General features: G+C 36.9%; 1 protein-coding gene across 3 annotated transcripts in view; it reads right to left on the bottom strand.

Annotated features, from left to right (window-relative positions):
- Positions 1–1,838: 1,838 nt before the first annotated feature.
- Positions 1,839–16,133, bottom strand: part of l1camb (L1 cell adhesion molecule, paralog b) — a 58,718-nt gene continuing 44,423 nt past the window's right edge. For all 3 annotated transcript variants that reach the window (XM_053482339.1, XM_053482342.1, XM_053482341.1), the window contains 8 exons: positions 14,313–14,577; positions 13,867–13,989; positions 13,150–13,326; positions 12,308–12,421; positions 11,282–11,425; positions 11,011–11,142; positions 9,217–9,289; positions 1,839–6,904 (listed from right to left, as the gene is read on the bottom strand). In XM_053482339.1, the coding sequence (XP_053338314.1) occupies positions 6,622–6,904; positions 9,217–9,289; positions 11,011–11,142; positions 11,282–11,425; positions 12,308–12,421; positions 13,150–13,326; positions 13,867–13,989; positions 14,313–14,577 (1,311 nt within the window). In that variant the 3' untranslated portion in view covers positions 1,839–6,621. The remainder of the gene's footprint in view (positions 6,905–9,216; positions 9,290–11,010; positions 11,143–11,281; positions 11,426–12,307; positions 12,422–13,149; positions 13,327–13,866; positions 13,990–14,312; positions 14,578–16,133) is intronic.

Genomic DNA, 16,133 nt, shown 5'->3' with positions numbered 1-16,133 from the left:
GATTAACAGGGGGAAGAAGCTGGATTCGGTGATGTGTGGCTTCATAATTTTTTTTTCTTCATTCAAGGGGTGTAGTGTATGACCCTTTAAAATATGACATTTTGGTTTGCAAGCTGGAATTCTGTTTATTCCATTAATCAGAAAAATAAGTTTGGCAAATGTTCATTAGATACCATGTTCCTAGTTGTATTCTTGAGTTTTCCTTTGGAGCTAGAGCACCATAATGCAACTACCATTTATTTTTATTTTTCTTCTTATTTAAACACTGTTTTATCCTCTTTATCATTACGGAGCTTGTAAACTGAAAAATATTTTTGAAAAGAAATTTTGCATATTTTCACAAGGGCAGTTCAAGTCAAACTGGGACTTTTGATTGTGCAGAGTACGAAAAACTTCCTTTATTTCTTTAGGGCTCAGATACAACCATCAAAGTAATGTTTTTTATCATTACGCTAGAGTCATGATTGGACTGCCTGGCATCCTTAATCAAAACATCCTTTTAATTCATTGTAAATACGAATTAATACTCAGGTATTTGTGAATTAATGGTTTCACAGGTACAGTTTCAAAAGACAGGTGCATCTCTTCTGCACGTTGGTCGCAAGTTATCTATTGATTTTCAAGGATCAGGCCTTCTACTTGCTAAAATGTTTATGGGAACATGAGTCTCATCAATGGTACCATGCCTTTATTCATGAGAAATTTAATCAAAAGTCACGATTTGACTTGAATGACCCTTGTATGCGCAGATGTCCAATTACATTTATAATTCCTTTAGTTTATTTAATAAATGTACATTTTGCCAGTTGTCTGTTTTGTCTTTGATCATGACCCGTTTATGACCCATGATGAAGAAAATGCATTTAATGCCTAAATTTAAAGGGGGGGGGGGGGTACAACTATGAAACTACGATTCCTACATGAACAGTGTAATGTCTTTTTTCTTTACTTTTGAATGGGTTTATAGCACTAATAGGTTTAGATACAATATGTCAGTTAGTTTGCTGACAGTCCCTGGTTATACTATAATATTGACTGTACTAATCACTTTTTTTTTTTTTTTTTTTTTTTTAAAAGTAAATCATTAACAATTTCACTAATATTATCTGGTTCGTTTGTTGCCAAGTCACTTGCGCCTTTTGAACATCCCGAGGTACGTTGTGCAGTTCCTTAAATGACCACTATCTCTAAAAGTGGGCCAATCCCGATATATAGTATGTTAAAAAGTCCAACTTTACAACAGAAAAAAATATTCGCAACCTGGTACCAAAATGGTTTTCATAGTTAAGATTTCACATTCATGAAAACTGTACAGGGGTAAATTTTTATGTAACCCGTCAGTTAAAATTGCATTAAGTGAATTTGAGTGAGCGTTCCCACTGCAGGTGTCAAACCGCTAGCTGAATGCTATGCATCATTTAGCTAATCGGCTAACTGGAATAGTTACAGTTTGATTTGCCGCAAGAAATTAGGGTTGTGAATGACAAGAGTTCAATCAAATGTATTAACATATAAACTTAAGTTAGCATTTTACCTAAGCTAAAGTTACACTGGCTAGCTTGTGGTAACTGGGCTAAGGCATGTTCTAATCAACAGCCAGGTTCTATTTGTTCCGCCCATGTGTACATTGATGGATTAACCATGGTTTAGGCTGGCTAAGCTTCTTCTGAGATGATGGTGACTAGAGCGCCAACAACTGAGCTTCAAGAGTTATTTTTTAGAAAACATATCGGTGACATTGAGGAGGGTTTGTCCAGGTCTTTTTATACAGTCTATTCAAATCATGCACTACTGAAACTTGTAAGTCATTTATATTTGACAAAAGAGGAAATACTTAATGACATGTTAAGTTGTGTTTTTATTCATGCGCAAATCCACAATTAGCATTAAAACAGGTGGATGGAAACACTTTATGCAGCGGTTTTGCTCATTTGTAATTACAAAAACAGACGTGAGCAAACTAACAGCCCTGAGAGCGCCCCCCTACAGGAAGAGTTCCTTCACTTCACTTTATTTCACTTCATTACACTCTTTATTACAATGTACATAAACAGTAGCGAAGCTTCGTGATTAAGTTTTTCATTAAGTAAAAAAAAAAGCTTGCATTCCCATTTCCTACTCTTCTAAACATATTATCAAACCTGCGAAATAGGAAGTAAACAAGAACAGTGCACATTTATATAAAAAAATTCAGTCCAGGGAAAAAAAGAAAGGTAGTGAAATGCTAAATGACGATCTTAATGTTTATTTACATTCAGAAAGCCTCGCTGATTCTTTCTGGGTGTCTGCTTTGCAACTCGTCTACTAAATGCACTAAATGCTAGCAAGAAAATGTAAAAATAAACGAACAAACAAGCAAACAAACAAAAAAATACTGCAGCCTGTCGTTAGGCTTACAGCTCGGCAGGTACCGAAGTTATCGACTAATTATCACAGTTTACGATATCATCGTGATATTACAATTTCACTGCTCGGCGATTTAAGCGCGAACGAACGTCTGATGTGTTTCATTTGGGATTTCCTTCATCATTTACATTACTTTTAGCTTGTCTCGTGATTATTTTAATCCTAGCATAGATACAAACTTGTCGTATTTGATGCGCACAAATTTGACTGTTGGCGATTACATGTTGCTTTTTATAACTAGCTAGCCTGCTAGCTAACATTACCTCACCCAGTGCATGCAGGTGAGGTTGCATTAGCCTTGCTTTTTTCAACCCTAACCCTTGCTCTAGAAACAAGAAGGATGCTGGCTAAAATAAATGACTAGCTAGATAAAACTAGCTAGCTAGCATGTTCTGTCAAGTTGACCTATATTACCTAGCTAGTTTCATAAAATCATGAATAAATGACAAGATGGGGTATGTTAAAAAAAAGTATAGTAATTGTTGGTAATAAAATTTTGATTAAATAACTAGCGAGCCAAGTCCCTAATGGCGTTTTGCTGTTTAGTTAAATGTAAAGACTAAAACGATTTCTGTGAATAAAAAAAGGAAATATGACAGTTTTTAAGAATCTTATCAAATCATAATGTGTAAAGAAATTCTTCATTCGAGGGAGTATTGTCCACATTTTAAACTTCACAATAGCTAGCAGTTAGCTACTTGATGTTTCAATTAAAAAGCTACAAGGCTAACTTGTCTAGAGCTTTTTTTCCTTTTCTTTTTTAAAAAAAAAAAAAGCTACCTATTTCGACATTTTCTCCCAAATGAAACTCATTCAGAGTGACGCTCATTTCTGAAACTTCAAACATCACGATACACATCGCACAACCGATTCTCGGCACATGCCTCGCTAAACTACATTTCCTAGTGACACATGCTTGGCGTTATCTCAGATAAACAGATAGTAAAAAGACAGATGGGAATATAAAAAGACAAGAAAAGAAGAGCCATAGCTCTGTAAGGCATCATATTCAAATTTCAGCATTAGGAGGGGAAAGAAAACAGGCACAACCTTACAGATAGATTTGCCATAGCAGTGCCAGGGTACATGCGCTTAGCATCTGCGGCTAACAGAGCTCATAGGAACGCAAATAAATCACAGATTCTGGGTGTGGAGATTTTACCTTATAGCGAGTAGCAACAAATATATGACTGAACACCCAGCGATGACAATACACCGGTAATGATACACATAATAATATACGAGTCTGGAATTGTTCGAAAATAAGATGCGAAGGGTCACAAACACGAGTCAGGCGAGTACACACCATACATGTAAGCATCATATAAGATACATATGCTGCTATGGTACAGTATGGCATCATTGTTATCATTATAACGATGGAATTAATATCAAACGTGACTGAATAATTGTTCATAAATGTAAATATAAAAAAAAAAAATACAGATCATTATGTGCATGATGAGGGGAAAATTAAGGGAACACTTTGTCCTGGTTTGACTTGATATACGTGTGTGTGTGTGTGTGTGTGTCTATGGTCGTTCAAGTTAAACCAGGACTATTTTTCCCTTATTTTTAAAGCAGTTTTTATACAGTCTTTACAAAAAATATATAAATTGATAGCAAACATATTTTCCGAAAGAAGTAAAGTAATACAAGTCTGCTTATGAAATTTTGAAATAAAAGAATAAAAAGAATAAAAAAGGCATATAAGATACATACATTTGCTGCTGTAGTACTGGATTGAACTCAAATTGTCCTGACTAAACACTGGTTTATTTGTGTGTACATTAAAAATAATAATTGAAAAATATTGAAAATTATGTGAAAAATATCATGACCAAATTTGAGAAATTTAAAATAATAATAATAATAATAATGACAGTATGATATAGTGCAAAAAAAACAAGATACCTGCTCATTAAACAAATGATCATTGTGACACGAAACAGAATGTAAATATATAGCGTATATACGTAGTTAAAACCCGAAGACATATAAGACATCATCACCACTCTGGTTTCTTTTAAGTCCCTGACTCTGATTATGATTTCTGGGAAATAATGGATTATTTATAAACATGATCAGACGATTAGACGTAACAAAAACAAATAACGCCGTTTTCGTTTGTAAGATTCCAAATGAGCGGCTGGACAAATTTTGTATGTTGTTTGTGTGTTATTTCACTATTACACTCCATATCAGCATGCTAATATAGTGTACGCCATTTAAAAAAAAAAAGAATTACCTCTATTTTGTAGTTCGTATGTTAGTATGGATTATTACTATGAAATTATTACAACACATTTTGCATAATTGAATTCGAGCTTCGATAGAGTTGACGAGAGTGGAAGAGAAACCTTACGGGAGGAGATGATGGAAAGCACACACAGGCTAGTATGAGAGCGAGGGACGGAATAAATGTCAGGCTCAGATGTAAACCTGAAGAGAAGAAGGACAGCATTTGTAAACACTTATCTGGAATGTTGTATGTGTTCGTCGTGTCTTTGTCTGAAGGCCTTGAGAGACTAATCGAGCCCAATTTCACACGTGCTGGTTATTTGTGTTTTGACTTTTGTTTCTGGATAGTGTGTGTTATTCCTTAATTGTTTATGTTGTAAAAGTGTGAAAAAATACCCATTATAACATGCAAACTTTGCTTTTGTGACTTAATTTAATTTAGAAATTAACTAATTAGCTCACGTCCGATTTGTTTCTCACACAAAGAGATTTTGTTACATAGTGTTATAAAATTTTGTCTCACATCTTGCACAAATCTCATTTATGCCACAGCTCCGCCCTGACCACGCCCCTTCGTTAATTAACACCTGTTCCCTCTGAGCAGCTTTGTTTAGTTTTTAACATTGGAAATATATATTCTTCTGTTATAAATGCACGAGATTTACTCATGCAGGAACCGTCAATAAAATCCGACATTATGTATTTCAAACTGGAATTGTGTAAAACAAACCAAAAAAATAAAAAAAATGTCACACTAATGGTCAACTTGGAGGTGGGGCATCTTTTAAAATAATGCTCCTAGTCATCAATAACCATAAGCAGAGATGACGATGTTGGCAGACGATGGCACAATTTCTACATTTTAATGCACAGTTGCACATTGGCTCACAAATGGTACTCAGCTAGAACAAGTCAGCTACGTATATAACCTGATGTCTAGAGCTTTATATTTATGAGAAGTGTAAGTATAACATAGACTGTGAATTCAGTTTTTATTCATTATTTATTGGTCATACAACATTTACAGCATACAGATTTTTTTTTCTTGTTTTTTTTTTTTTTTTTTTTATTCCTTATTCGTAATTCGTTTCATGGCCTCCTTTTTTCTTATAGCGTGTATATTTTAGGCGCAGATTTTGTAATTCCGCAATTAACAAGTACTAATTTATGTTAACCAGCTGCAATAAATTCAGATAGTCAAGAGTTATTTAAAATAAATAATTTAAACTACTCCTGCATAACTATAATTAAAGACAATATGAATGTTTAAAAACTGGTGCAAAAGGTACTGTATTGTGCATGTGTATTATAAAAGTGTGTGTGTGTTGCACAACACAGGACAGAAACAAATCTAATTGTTTTAAATTGCTCAATTTAAGGCAAAAAGGACGAAAAAAGATCTTGTTATAGAGACATGCTCCTAATTAATTTATTAGCTCCATCTTTTAATTTCATGTTTCATCAACTCTTTTATAAATCATGAATTTAGCATGTACTTTATGTCCAAGGTGAGAAGTAAGACGTTGTTATAAACCTCACAAGTAAGAAAATTTCAGTTTTTGGACCACATGTTTGAGTCAACAGGGCTACATAGGAAGAAAGTGGGCGGATGCAACATGAATTAAAAGTTTAGGCTCAGGTTACCTATAGTGATGTCACTGACGGATTTGAGACAAACTGTCTATCCAGGCCTTTAGATTAGTGTGTGTGTGTGTGTGTGTGTGTGTGTGTGTGTGTGTGAGAGTGTGTGTTTCTTTGTATGAGCATGTGTGTGCTTAAAAAAACGTCATCGGCAGTGATGAAATATTTTTCGGTCCTCGTTGTGTCTTTGTTGTTTTGTAAATGAAACTTGCTATTCAGAGAATAAATGATCTTTTGTTTACTCATGAATGAATAGGTCAGTACTAGGTCAGTACTAGGTCGGGTCGATCTCAGTGTCTCTCTCGTGATACAGCGGAGTCGTCTGGCCGTGTCTCAGTTTCCCCCGAGGATGCCGGTGATGGAGTTGGGGAAGCTGCCGCTGGGTGGAGGGTGCGTGTTGGGGTTGGTCGGGGACGGGACCCCTGAGCTCTCGTGATCTCCGTGCGCGTACTGTTGCGTTTCTCTGCGGCCGCTGTACTGCCCGATGAACGAGCCGTCCTCGTTGAACTGGATGTCCACGCTGTCTCCGTACTCCACCAGACTGTCATCACTCTCGCGCTTCAGGTCGGGACACAGCGAGCGCTGGCTGAACGAACGCTTCTCGTCATTGTCACTGCTGAATAATCGAATCGGCACAAATCAGATCAGGAGCGTAAGCAGATTAGATGACGTAAGATCTCCTCATCAGACAGGCAGGCGTTAATTATGCTATTTATCACCATTTGGAGATTAGAACAGTCTGCTTTTTCTTGTTTGTGCACCCATTTATTATTATTTAGTAGATTATACAGTATGCTTATAGCAAAGAAACATATATTTAAGACATATATTATGCATAAAAATAGAGTAATTAAACACTTCAAAAAGCAGGAAAATAGACAAACTGTCAGTCTGTCAGAGTTTCATTACACCAATTAATATTATTATTATTATTATTATTATTATTAAACACACAAAACTTACCTCTCGAGAGATCTGCATTATGTCAGCATTTAAGAGAATAAAAATATCATCTCAGTGTTAATGTTAACACCACTAAATACTACTAAAATACTATAAGAATGTGTCCCTTACAAAACATGTAAGACAATTTAACAGTGTACTGTACATCATAAATCTCTTAAAACTGTGCCAGTCATCTCTTAATGACTATGACCTGGTATTGACTCACTCCTGTACATCAGAACACACCATACTGATCAAAGCCAATCAGAACACACTAAACAGATTACGGCCAATCAGAACACTACCATACTGATCACAGCCAATCAGAACACACTATACCTATTACTGCCAATCAGAACCCTACCATACTGATCAGAGCCAATCAGAACACTACCATACTGATCAGAGCCAATCAGAACACTACCATACTGATCAGAGCCTATCAGAACACTACCATACTGATCAGAGCCAATCAGAACACACCATACTGATCAAAGCCAATCAGAACACACTAAACAGATTACGGCCAATCAGAACACACCATACTGATCAGAGCCTATCAGAACACACCATACTGTTCAGAGCCAATCAGGACACACCATACTGATCAGAGCCAATCAGAACACACCATACTGATCAGAGCCAATCAGAACACACCATACTGATCAGAGCCTATCAGAACACTACCATACTGATCAGAGCCAATCAGAACACTACCATACTGATCAGAGCCAATCAGAGCACACCATACTGATCAGAGCCAATCAGAACACTACCATACTGATCAGAGCCTATCAGAACACTACCATACTGATCAGAGCCAATCAGAACACTACCATACTGATCAGAGCCAATCAGAGCACACCATACTGATCAGAGCCAATCAGAACACTACCATACTGATCAGAGCCTATCAGAACACTACCATACTGATCAGAGCCAATCAGAACACTACCATACTGATCAGAGCCTATCAGAACACTACCATACTGATCAGAGCCAATCAGAACACTACCATACTGATCAGAGCCTATCAGAACACTACCATACTGATCAGAGCCAATCAGAACACACCATACTGATTAGAGCCAATCAGAACACTACCATACTGATCAGAGCCAATCAGAGCACACCATACTGATCAGAGCCAATCAGAACACTACCATACTGATCAGAGCCTATCAGAACACTACCATACTGATCAGAGCCAATCAGAACACTACCATACTGATCAGAGCCTATCAGAACACTACCATACTGATCAGAGCCAATCAGAACACACCATACTGATTAGAGCCAATCAGAACACTACCATACTGATCAGAGCCAATCAGAGCACACCATACTGATCAGAGCCAATCAGAACACTACCATACTGATCAGAGCCTATCAGAACACTACCATACTGATCAGAGCCAATCAGAACACTACCATACTGATCAGAGCCTATCAGAACACTACCATACTGATCAGAGCCAATCAGAACACTACCATACTGATCAGAGCCAATCAGAGCACACCATACTGATCAGAGCCAATCAGAACACTACCATACTGATCAGAGCCTATCAGAACACTACCATACTGATCAGAGCCAATCAGAACACACCATACTGATTAGAGCCAATCAGAACACACTATACCTATTACGGCCAATCAGAACACTACCATACTGATCAGAGCCAATCAGAACACACTATATCTATTACGGCCATTCAGAACACACCAAACTGATCACGGCCAATCAGAACACACCATACTGAGCAGAGCCAATCAAAATACACTATACTGATCGGAAATTAATCAGAACACACTATACCAATCAGAGCGAAACAGAGCGCTCTGATTGGTATAGATGTGTATCGATCACATCCAATACACTATACTGATCAGAGCCAATCAGAACACACTATACCAGTCACAGCCAATCAGAAAGCACAGTTTGATAAAATAACACAAGTTGTGTCTGGAGTAAATCGGTACCTGTACTCTCCAAACCCTTCATCCTTCATGGGTTTCACGTCAGAGTCCATCTGTCCTTCCTCTTTATCCTTCACTGTAATAAAGACAAAGATTTACAGATCCATGTTAGAGAAATAATATAAAACTGAGTAAATATCGACCTGCATGTTGGCTGCCAAGCAGCATGTCCTGTTAACACTCATCACATTCATGATCAATAAATTGCAGTATCTTGGTTTACACTCATCGGAATGTTTTTAACTCTGCCGACTGTCTAGCACGTTGTCTCGTGTCCTGACCTGCACTGTTTGCACATGCTTGCTTTCATGCACTTTGTGTATTTAATATCCATAGTGTTAGTCTTTTAATAATGTCGAGGGTTGTTCTCTGTAGCAACTTGGCCCTGGAGAAACGTGGGTTCATTTAAGGAAACAGGTTCAACTCAATAAAAATTGACCCAGTAATAGTACTAGGTCGACGTCAGTAACGTTTATGGACAACTTTCAACCCGGATGAAACATGAACTGCACGGAACATTTTATGATTAGGCACGCACATGACTTGGTAAAGTCCAACCAATTACGACAAGCTATTAAAAAAAAGGCTGTAATGCATGTGAGCTGGACCCCAGTGGAAAAAAAAAACACTTTAGTGTATTATAAATATATTGAAATCTTTAATGATAATACATTGCAAATATACTAACGAAAAGTTGTACCATCAGTTAATATATAAAAAGTATACTAACATCATGCTTTTACCAAAGTTTTAAATTAAACTTTAAACATACTTAAAAATAATTGTATTATAGTACACTTTCCAAAAATATATTATCGGAAAATATACTTTAAGTGCAAGGTTGGTCTAATTTCCAATGCACACTTATTTAAACAATCTTTTATAATGTACTGTATTTTTGGTATATTTTTAAAAAATATGCTCGAAAGAGTCATTGTACAAATGTACAGAAAGTATACCCTAGAATACAAATTTTAATATACGGTAGTATTTGGTAGTCTCAGTATATTTTCAGTTAAATTTAAATGTACTTATTCAGATGTACTTATTTATGCTAATAATTAGTGCACTACTCTCTCGTGCCTGCGCACACTCAAACTCGTTTTTGTGCGCTGAAAATGACTTTTGCACTCTCTCACTCTTCTGCACACTCACTTATAAAGCTACACTTGCACAAACTGAAGCAGCGTTATAACCCTGCAACTATTCCAGCCAACCAGAGACTAGATTCGGCGCAATACCAGCCAATCAAAAACTGGAGGCGGGCAGATTCGGACTGTCTGTTTCTTGATTGGCTCCCCAAATTCTAGTTTGAATTAACGGCCGGAAGCTGCATCATTGCGTGCGTTTGTTCGTATCGTTATTGTTTTTTTTCCATCGGCATATGGTAAATTTCATGTTTTTTTAAAGTAGTTTAAAATGAATTATACTAGTCATTAGTCTGGAGCAAGTACACTTAAGTATGCTTTGGCATGCTAGGATTTAGTATACTTAGCATACTTTTTTTTTTTTTTTTTTACTTGGGCCAAATCGTCTAGGTTTAACCTCCATGCTATTTTTTTTTATCATCTCGTGGTGATGTGTTTAGTGCAGGTAATGAAATAATATTGGGCCGTTTTTAAGCTTTTTAAGATTGAAATTAGGACTTATCTCAAATATTAATACCTCTGATTCCCTCAAAGCTGATCAGATTGGTTTTAGCTTTTACATTTTAACTATTTGTACAAACTCTTTTTTTTTATAAACATTTCGTGTGTAAGTTGCTACTCTGTGTGTGCGTGTGTGTGTGTGTGTTACCTGAATATTTTCCCCCTTTTCTTTTTTTGACGAAGCAGAGGATGAGCAGGAGGAGCAGCAGCAGCACTAAGGCGCTAATGAGGCCGATGAACCAGGCCTTAGTGGCAAAGCCGTTCTTCTCCACGACTACAGCTGAGCCGCAGAAATCCAAAGAATAAAGAGGTAAAGACGTGCCAGAGAGGAAGTTTAGAAAATATGATAAGTTTAATCCTGTCTAAGCAGTGAACAGTAACAAGACAAGACAGAGTTACAGGTGAAGAAGGAGTTGCACCTGATGGTATGGTCTCCATCTCTTGTATCCAGTACGTGAGGTTGTTGAGTCGGATTTCGATGCGGTACGGTGTGCCTGCTTTCAGTCCCTGCAGCTGATAAAATGTCTGCGTCGAATTCACCTGCTCTGATTCCTCCCAATGACCTAAAACACACATATTTACACACTCTGACTTTCTGCACTACTGGAAACAGAACAGTTCTTTGCAGTAGTAACGGTCGCATAGAGCCTCCAGACCACCAGGGGGCCACCAACATTTTTAGCTATGCTAAAATACATGGACAATGCTTCAATTTGATTTACATCTTATTCTTGCTTTAACAACCGGGTGCGGTTAAGCAGACACACACTTCACTTTTGCATCAAAAATAAAAGCTGATTCGATCAAGAAATAAAATTTGATCGAAAAGCTAAGTTTTCAGATAAAATCCAGCTGTGTGTCCTCTTATCTCATGCTTAGGTGGAAGAGATTAGACTTGAGAAACATCTCAGCTTTCAGACAAAGCAGTTATCGTAGTAGATACACCTTTGTTGAGACTAGTGCAGAATCTTGTTACAGTGAGTAATCCTGAATATTAATCCTGAATATTAAATGTTCAAGATATCGAACTTTCAGTTTCCCCGTTTAAGAATTAGCTAAATTCGAAAGAGTAAATTAGGCAAGTAGCAGCAAGAGATCCAGAGGAAGCAGAGATAAAATAAATAATAATAAAATAAGAAGTTTTTAGAACTAAAAATGTCTAAATTCTATATACTGTAGTATAAAGAAATAAGAATAATAAAAAGAACATGCAATACTTACTACATATAATTTAGAACATTTTAGACATTTTAGAACAAAATAAAAAAAAATCTTGCTTTACAGACAGTGGAAACTTTAAAGAAAAACATATAAAAACAGAAAAACTCAAAATACATAATATTTAATAATATTTATCAATAATATTTAACAATATTTTATCAATATCTCTTTCTTTAGTAATCGCTTTTTCTCTCTCTCCTTATTTCCCACAATCCCTCACTGACCGTTCTTGCTCAGGTAATGCACTGTAAACTTGATGTTTCGCTGTCGTTCTCCTGGAACCCAGCTCAGATTCACAGATGTTTCTCCAACTGTCGCGTTAACAGATGTTGGTGGAACTGGGGGGGGGAACAAACAACAGAAAAATATATAAATGTTTATAAAAAATAACGTAATTGCTAGATAATGGAAATAAACAGTACACTGTGTGATATTTTGATATAATTATAAAAAAAAAAAAAAAACACTCAAGTTCATCTCTTTATATCTAGAATTTAAAGTATATGTTTCTGTAAAGCTGATAGAAGTAAATAGTTGCTCAAATGAAATTGAATTGGATTAAAACTCTGGAATGCATTCAACATTGAAGTCCAAAAACATGCAGTTCCACGAATGACCACTAGTTCCTTCAAATTTGAGTCAATCCCCATAGAGCACCATGTTAACATGTTTCATACATCATGTCTTTGTTCATCCATTTGCTTGTTTTGTTTTTGTTTTTTTCACTGAATTGTTAACGAACACTGTGTGAACACTGTGTGAACACTGTTTTTTTGTGGTTGTTTTTAACAAAGCTTTTGCACCACAAATGTAAGCTAATTACTGTAATCCAGTCCCATGGATGCCTGGTTTTATATTCATCAATTATTGTCTTTCCCTGGCTGCACAGGTGTACACTTAGGAAGAAACATGACTTGGCACGAAGCCCTAAAAGCATTTACTGCCCATACATGATCACGATTTAGTTAAAGCGACTGATCCATGGTGCCAGAAGAGCTTTCATTTTTGTTGAAGTTTTTAAAGTGGATTACTGGAACTTTGAATAGAACAGAGAGCGTGTCATTACCTCCATCCAGTAGGGTGGTGGCGTTAATTTGGATGGCTTCTCCTTCCCCGGCATCAGTAAAAGCTTTCAGGGAGAAAATGTAGTAATTTTTCGCATTCAGTTTGTCCACGTTGTACTGCGTCGCTGTCGGGTCGTCAATCTCCACCCTCTGTAGCGTGCTGGGACCGTTCGCCACAACTAGCAAACATAATAATAATAATAATAATAATAATAATAAATTACATAGAGGTTTGTTGATTTACTTTCTGTTTTTACCTCCTGGCCACGCCCTTAATCACTGTTACCACTTAACCCTATGATATCCTCACTAAATTGCATTTTTAGCAGTAATAACAACAGGAATGACAAAGAAGTAATAATAACAACAATAAATGCTCTTTTTACAGACCCCAGTACAGGCCTGTACCAAACGGTTGAGTTGACGCTTTATGGTAAAAGTATCAATGTACTGTATTTACAAATACCAGAAACTTAAAACATAAATTTTGCGTTTTTACGTGGAATAGCACAAATGATTTTGGGGCATTCCATCAACCTAAATTTTTTTGTGCAAATAAAAAGACATACTATTTAAACATAGAGCATGTCTAATGGATGTGTTTTAGCATAACGTACCTCAACCGAGTGGTAGAGAAAGATTGTTAGGTAGACAATAGGCATTTTTCAATAAGATGTGCTCTAACAAAAAAATTGAGCAGAACTGAAAGTCTGACTTACACTCTTGGTACATTAAGATGTATCCTTTTAGGACCCCGTTTTTTTTGTGGGGTTTTTTCCAGAACAGCGTCAGCTCGGTCTCCGAAGGGCTGTCAGCTCTCAGGTCTGAAGGACGGCCAGGTGCTGAAAGAAAGAGAAGAGAAAGAGTTAGGGATAATTATAGGCCGCTTACAATCCTGATACCCTCAGACATAAACACATAGGCAATATGAGACACACATGGGGGGTTTTAATCCATAGTATAGAATAGAACAAAATTGGGCAAATATATCCCAATTTCACAGTCGGGAATAGTAAATTTACATAAAACTGAGAGATGTCCTTTGAAAAAGTCATCATAATCTAGGCTTGATGAGCTAAACAGGAAATGACATAAGAAACAGACAGTCAGTCATCATGTCTTGATCATGATAGATGACGGATGATGTTTAATTGCTTTGTCTCACCTCCCTCTCTTGTGATAAAAATGGTGGGACTAGACCGAGGCCCCTCCCCTTTGCTGTTGTAGGCTGTGATTGACAGCTCATAGTTGGAATAGAACTCCAGTCCGCTCACAACCGCGTCCTCTTTGTCGAAAACCATTCGTCTTTCCTCCTCTGTCTCGGTGACTTGTCCCATGTCTTGCACCATCTCTCTCACTGTAGCTAGCTCTCGCTTCTCTTTCCTTTGGTGGACATGGTCCTCTCTGAGACCCAGCCTCTTCACGTACATCTTTATACATAAACACACACACAGAGACACACACACTCGGTGTCACCTCAATGTGAAAAAAAAATATATAGCTTCGATATAGCTTCTCTATATTCCCCCTACATACAGTCCTGTGCAAGAGTCTTGGGCACCGCCACATTTCTTCATATTACAGTGAATAAAATAAAAAAGGAACAAATATTTATTGTCATAACAGTAAATAAAAAAATCGGTTGTTAATGTAACAACGTGAGCAGCGACCTTATTTACCCTCCTGTCTGTTCCAAACTCACAGCATTCAGCATCAGCAGTATACTAATCACTAATCATCTTTTTGAACGAATCTTTAACTCAGGAGAACGAGTCGTCTCGGAGAGTGATTCGTTCATTTTCCACATGCGCAAATCAGCGCAAAACCTTTGTAGGTTACGTACAGGAATTACAGAATTGAGCGATTCTTTCTCAATGACTCTTCCACTCATAGTCGTTTGTTCTTTTGACACATGATTCTCATTGACGCTATGCAGTGCAGTACACAGGAAACGGTTCTCAACAAGTCTTCAAGTCCCGGGTCGTGCGTTTTTTTTTGTCACGTGACTCCCATAGACGCTATGCGATGCAATAGATTCAAAAGAACGAACGACTCCGACTGGAAGATATAAGAGGTGAGCTGCTCATTCTGTTTATTATAATATGTCCTTAGCTGCATTGAAATATTTTCATTACTAGAACTATAGCCAAACGTACTAGGGGCCTTTTTTATTGAAAATGCAACATTTGATTTTATTTCTGATTAAAAGAATGAAATAAACCTAAATGATAAAAAAAAAAAGATTCGTTCATTTTAATGAACGAGATTAAATGAACCAAATTACTAAAATGATTACAATTTCACATCACTAGGCTGAAGCTTATCCCGTGGCAGGGTCCACTCTGTCGGGGTGCCAATTTATCACAGGGGACACACGAATATACACACACACTGAAAATAAGGAGCAAAAAATAGTCCTTCAAGAAGTCTGGAGAGCTATTCCTTAAGATTACATTAAATAATACAATACAAGTCTGGCTAAAGCAAAATTTGAAGAAATGGATGGGTTAAGAGGTTTTCTTGTTATGGATTAAAACGATTACAAATACTTGCGTTTATGCATCATATGCATCATCCTCTAGCAGTTTTACTTTCACTTCAATAGCTGATAACAGCACCTTATCATAGTGGGCCATGAATGCTGGTGTAAGTGCGTTAGCTGTAACAGACCGTAAACAGTAACAGACAGAGAACCTTGTCGGCCCGAGGAAAATCATTTGCCTGAATGAATGAATATTGAAAACGAAATTATGTTTATCTCATTTGTCAGTCAATCTTTATATACAGAATAAAAATATAAGCATGATTTGTGATGTTAATAATAAAAAGATCCGTATAATATGAATAAATTGATATGAGTGGTTATCAATGTTGCCTTGCACCTCCAAGGTTCGAATCCCACCCCAGGGTCTGTGTGCACTGTGTTTACATGTTCTCCCCATGCTCGGTGGGTTTCCTTCCGGGTACTCCGGTTTCCTCCCACAGT

This window comes from Clarias gariepinus, chromosome 22 (assembly GCF_024256425.1).
Source record: "Clarias gariepinus isolate MV-2021 ecotype Netherlands chromosome 22, CGAR_prim_01v2, whole genome shotgun sequence".
Taxonomy (NCBI): Eukaryota; Metazoa; Chordata; class Actinopteri; order Siluriformes; family Clariidae; genus Clarias; species Clarias gariepinus.
Note: the sequence above shows the minus strand (reverse complement) of the source record. Positions and strands in the feature narration are given on the sequence as shown.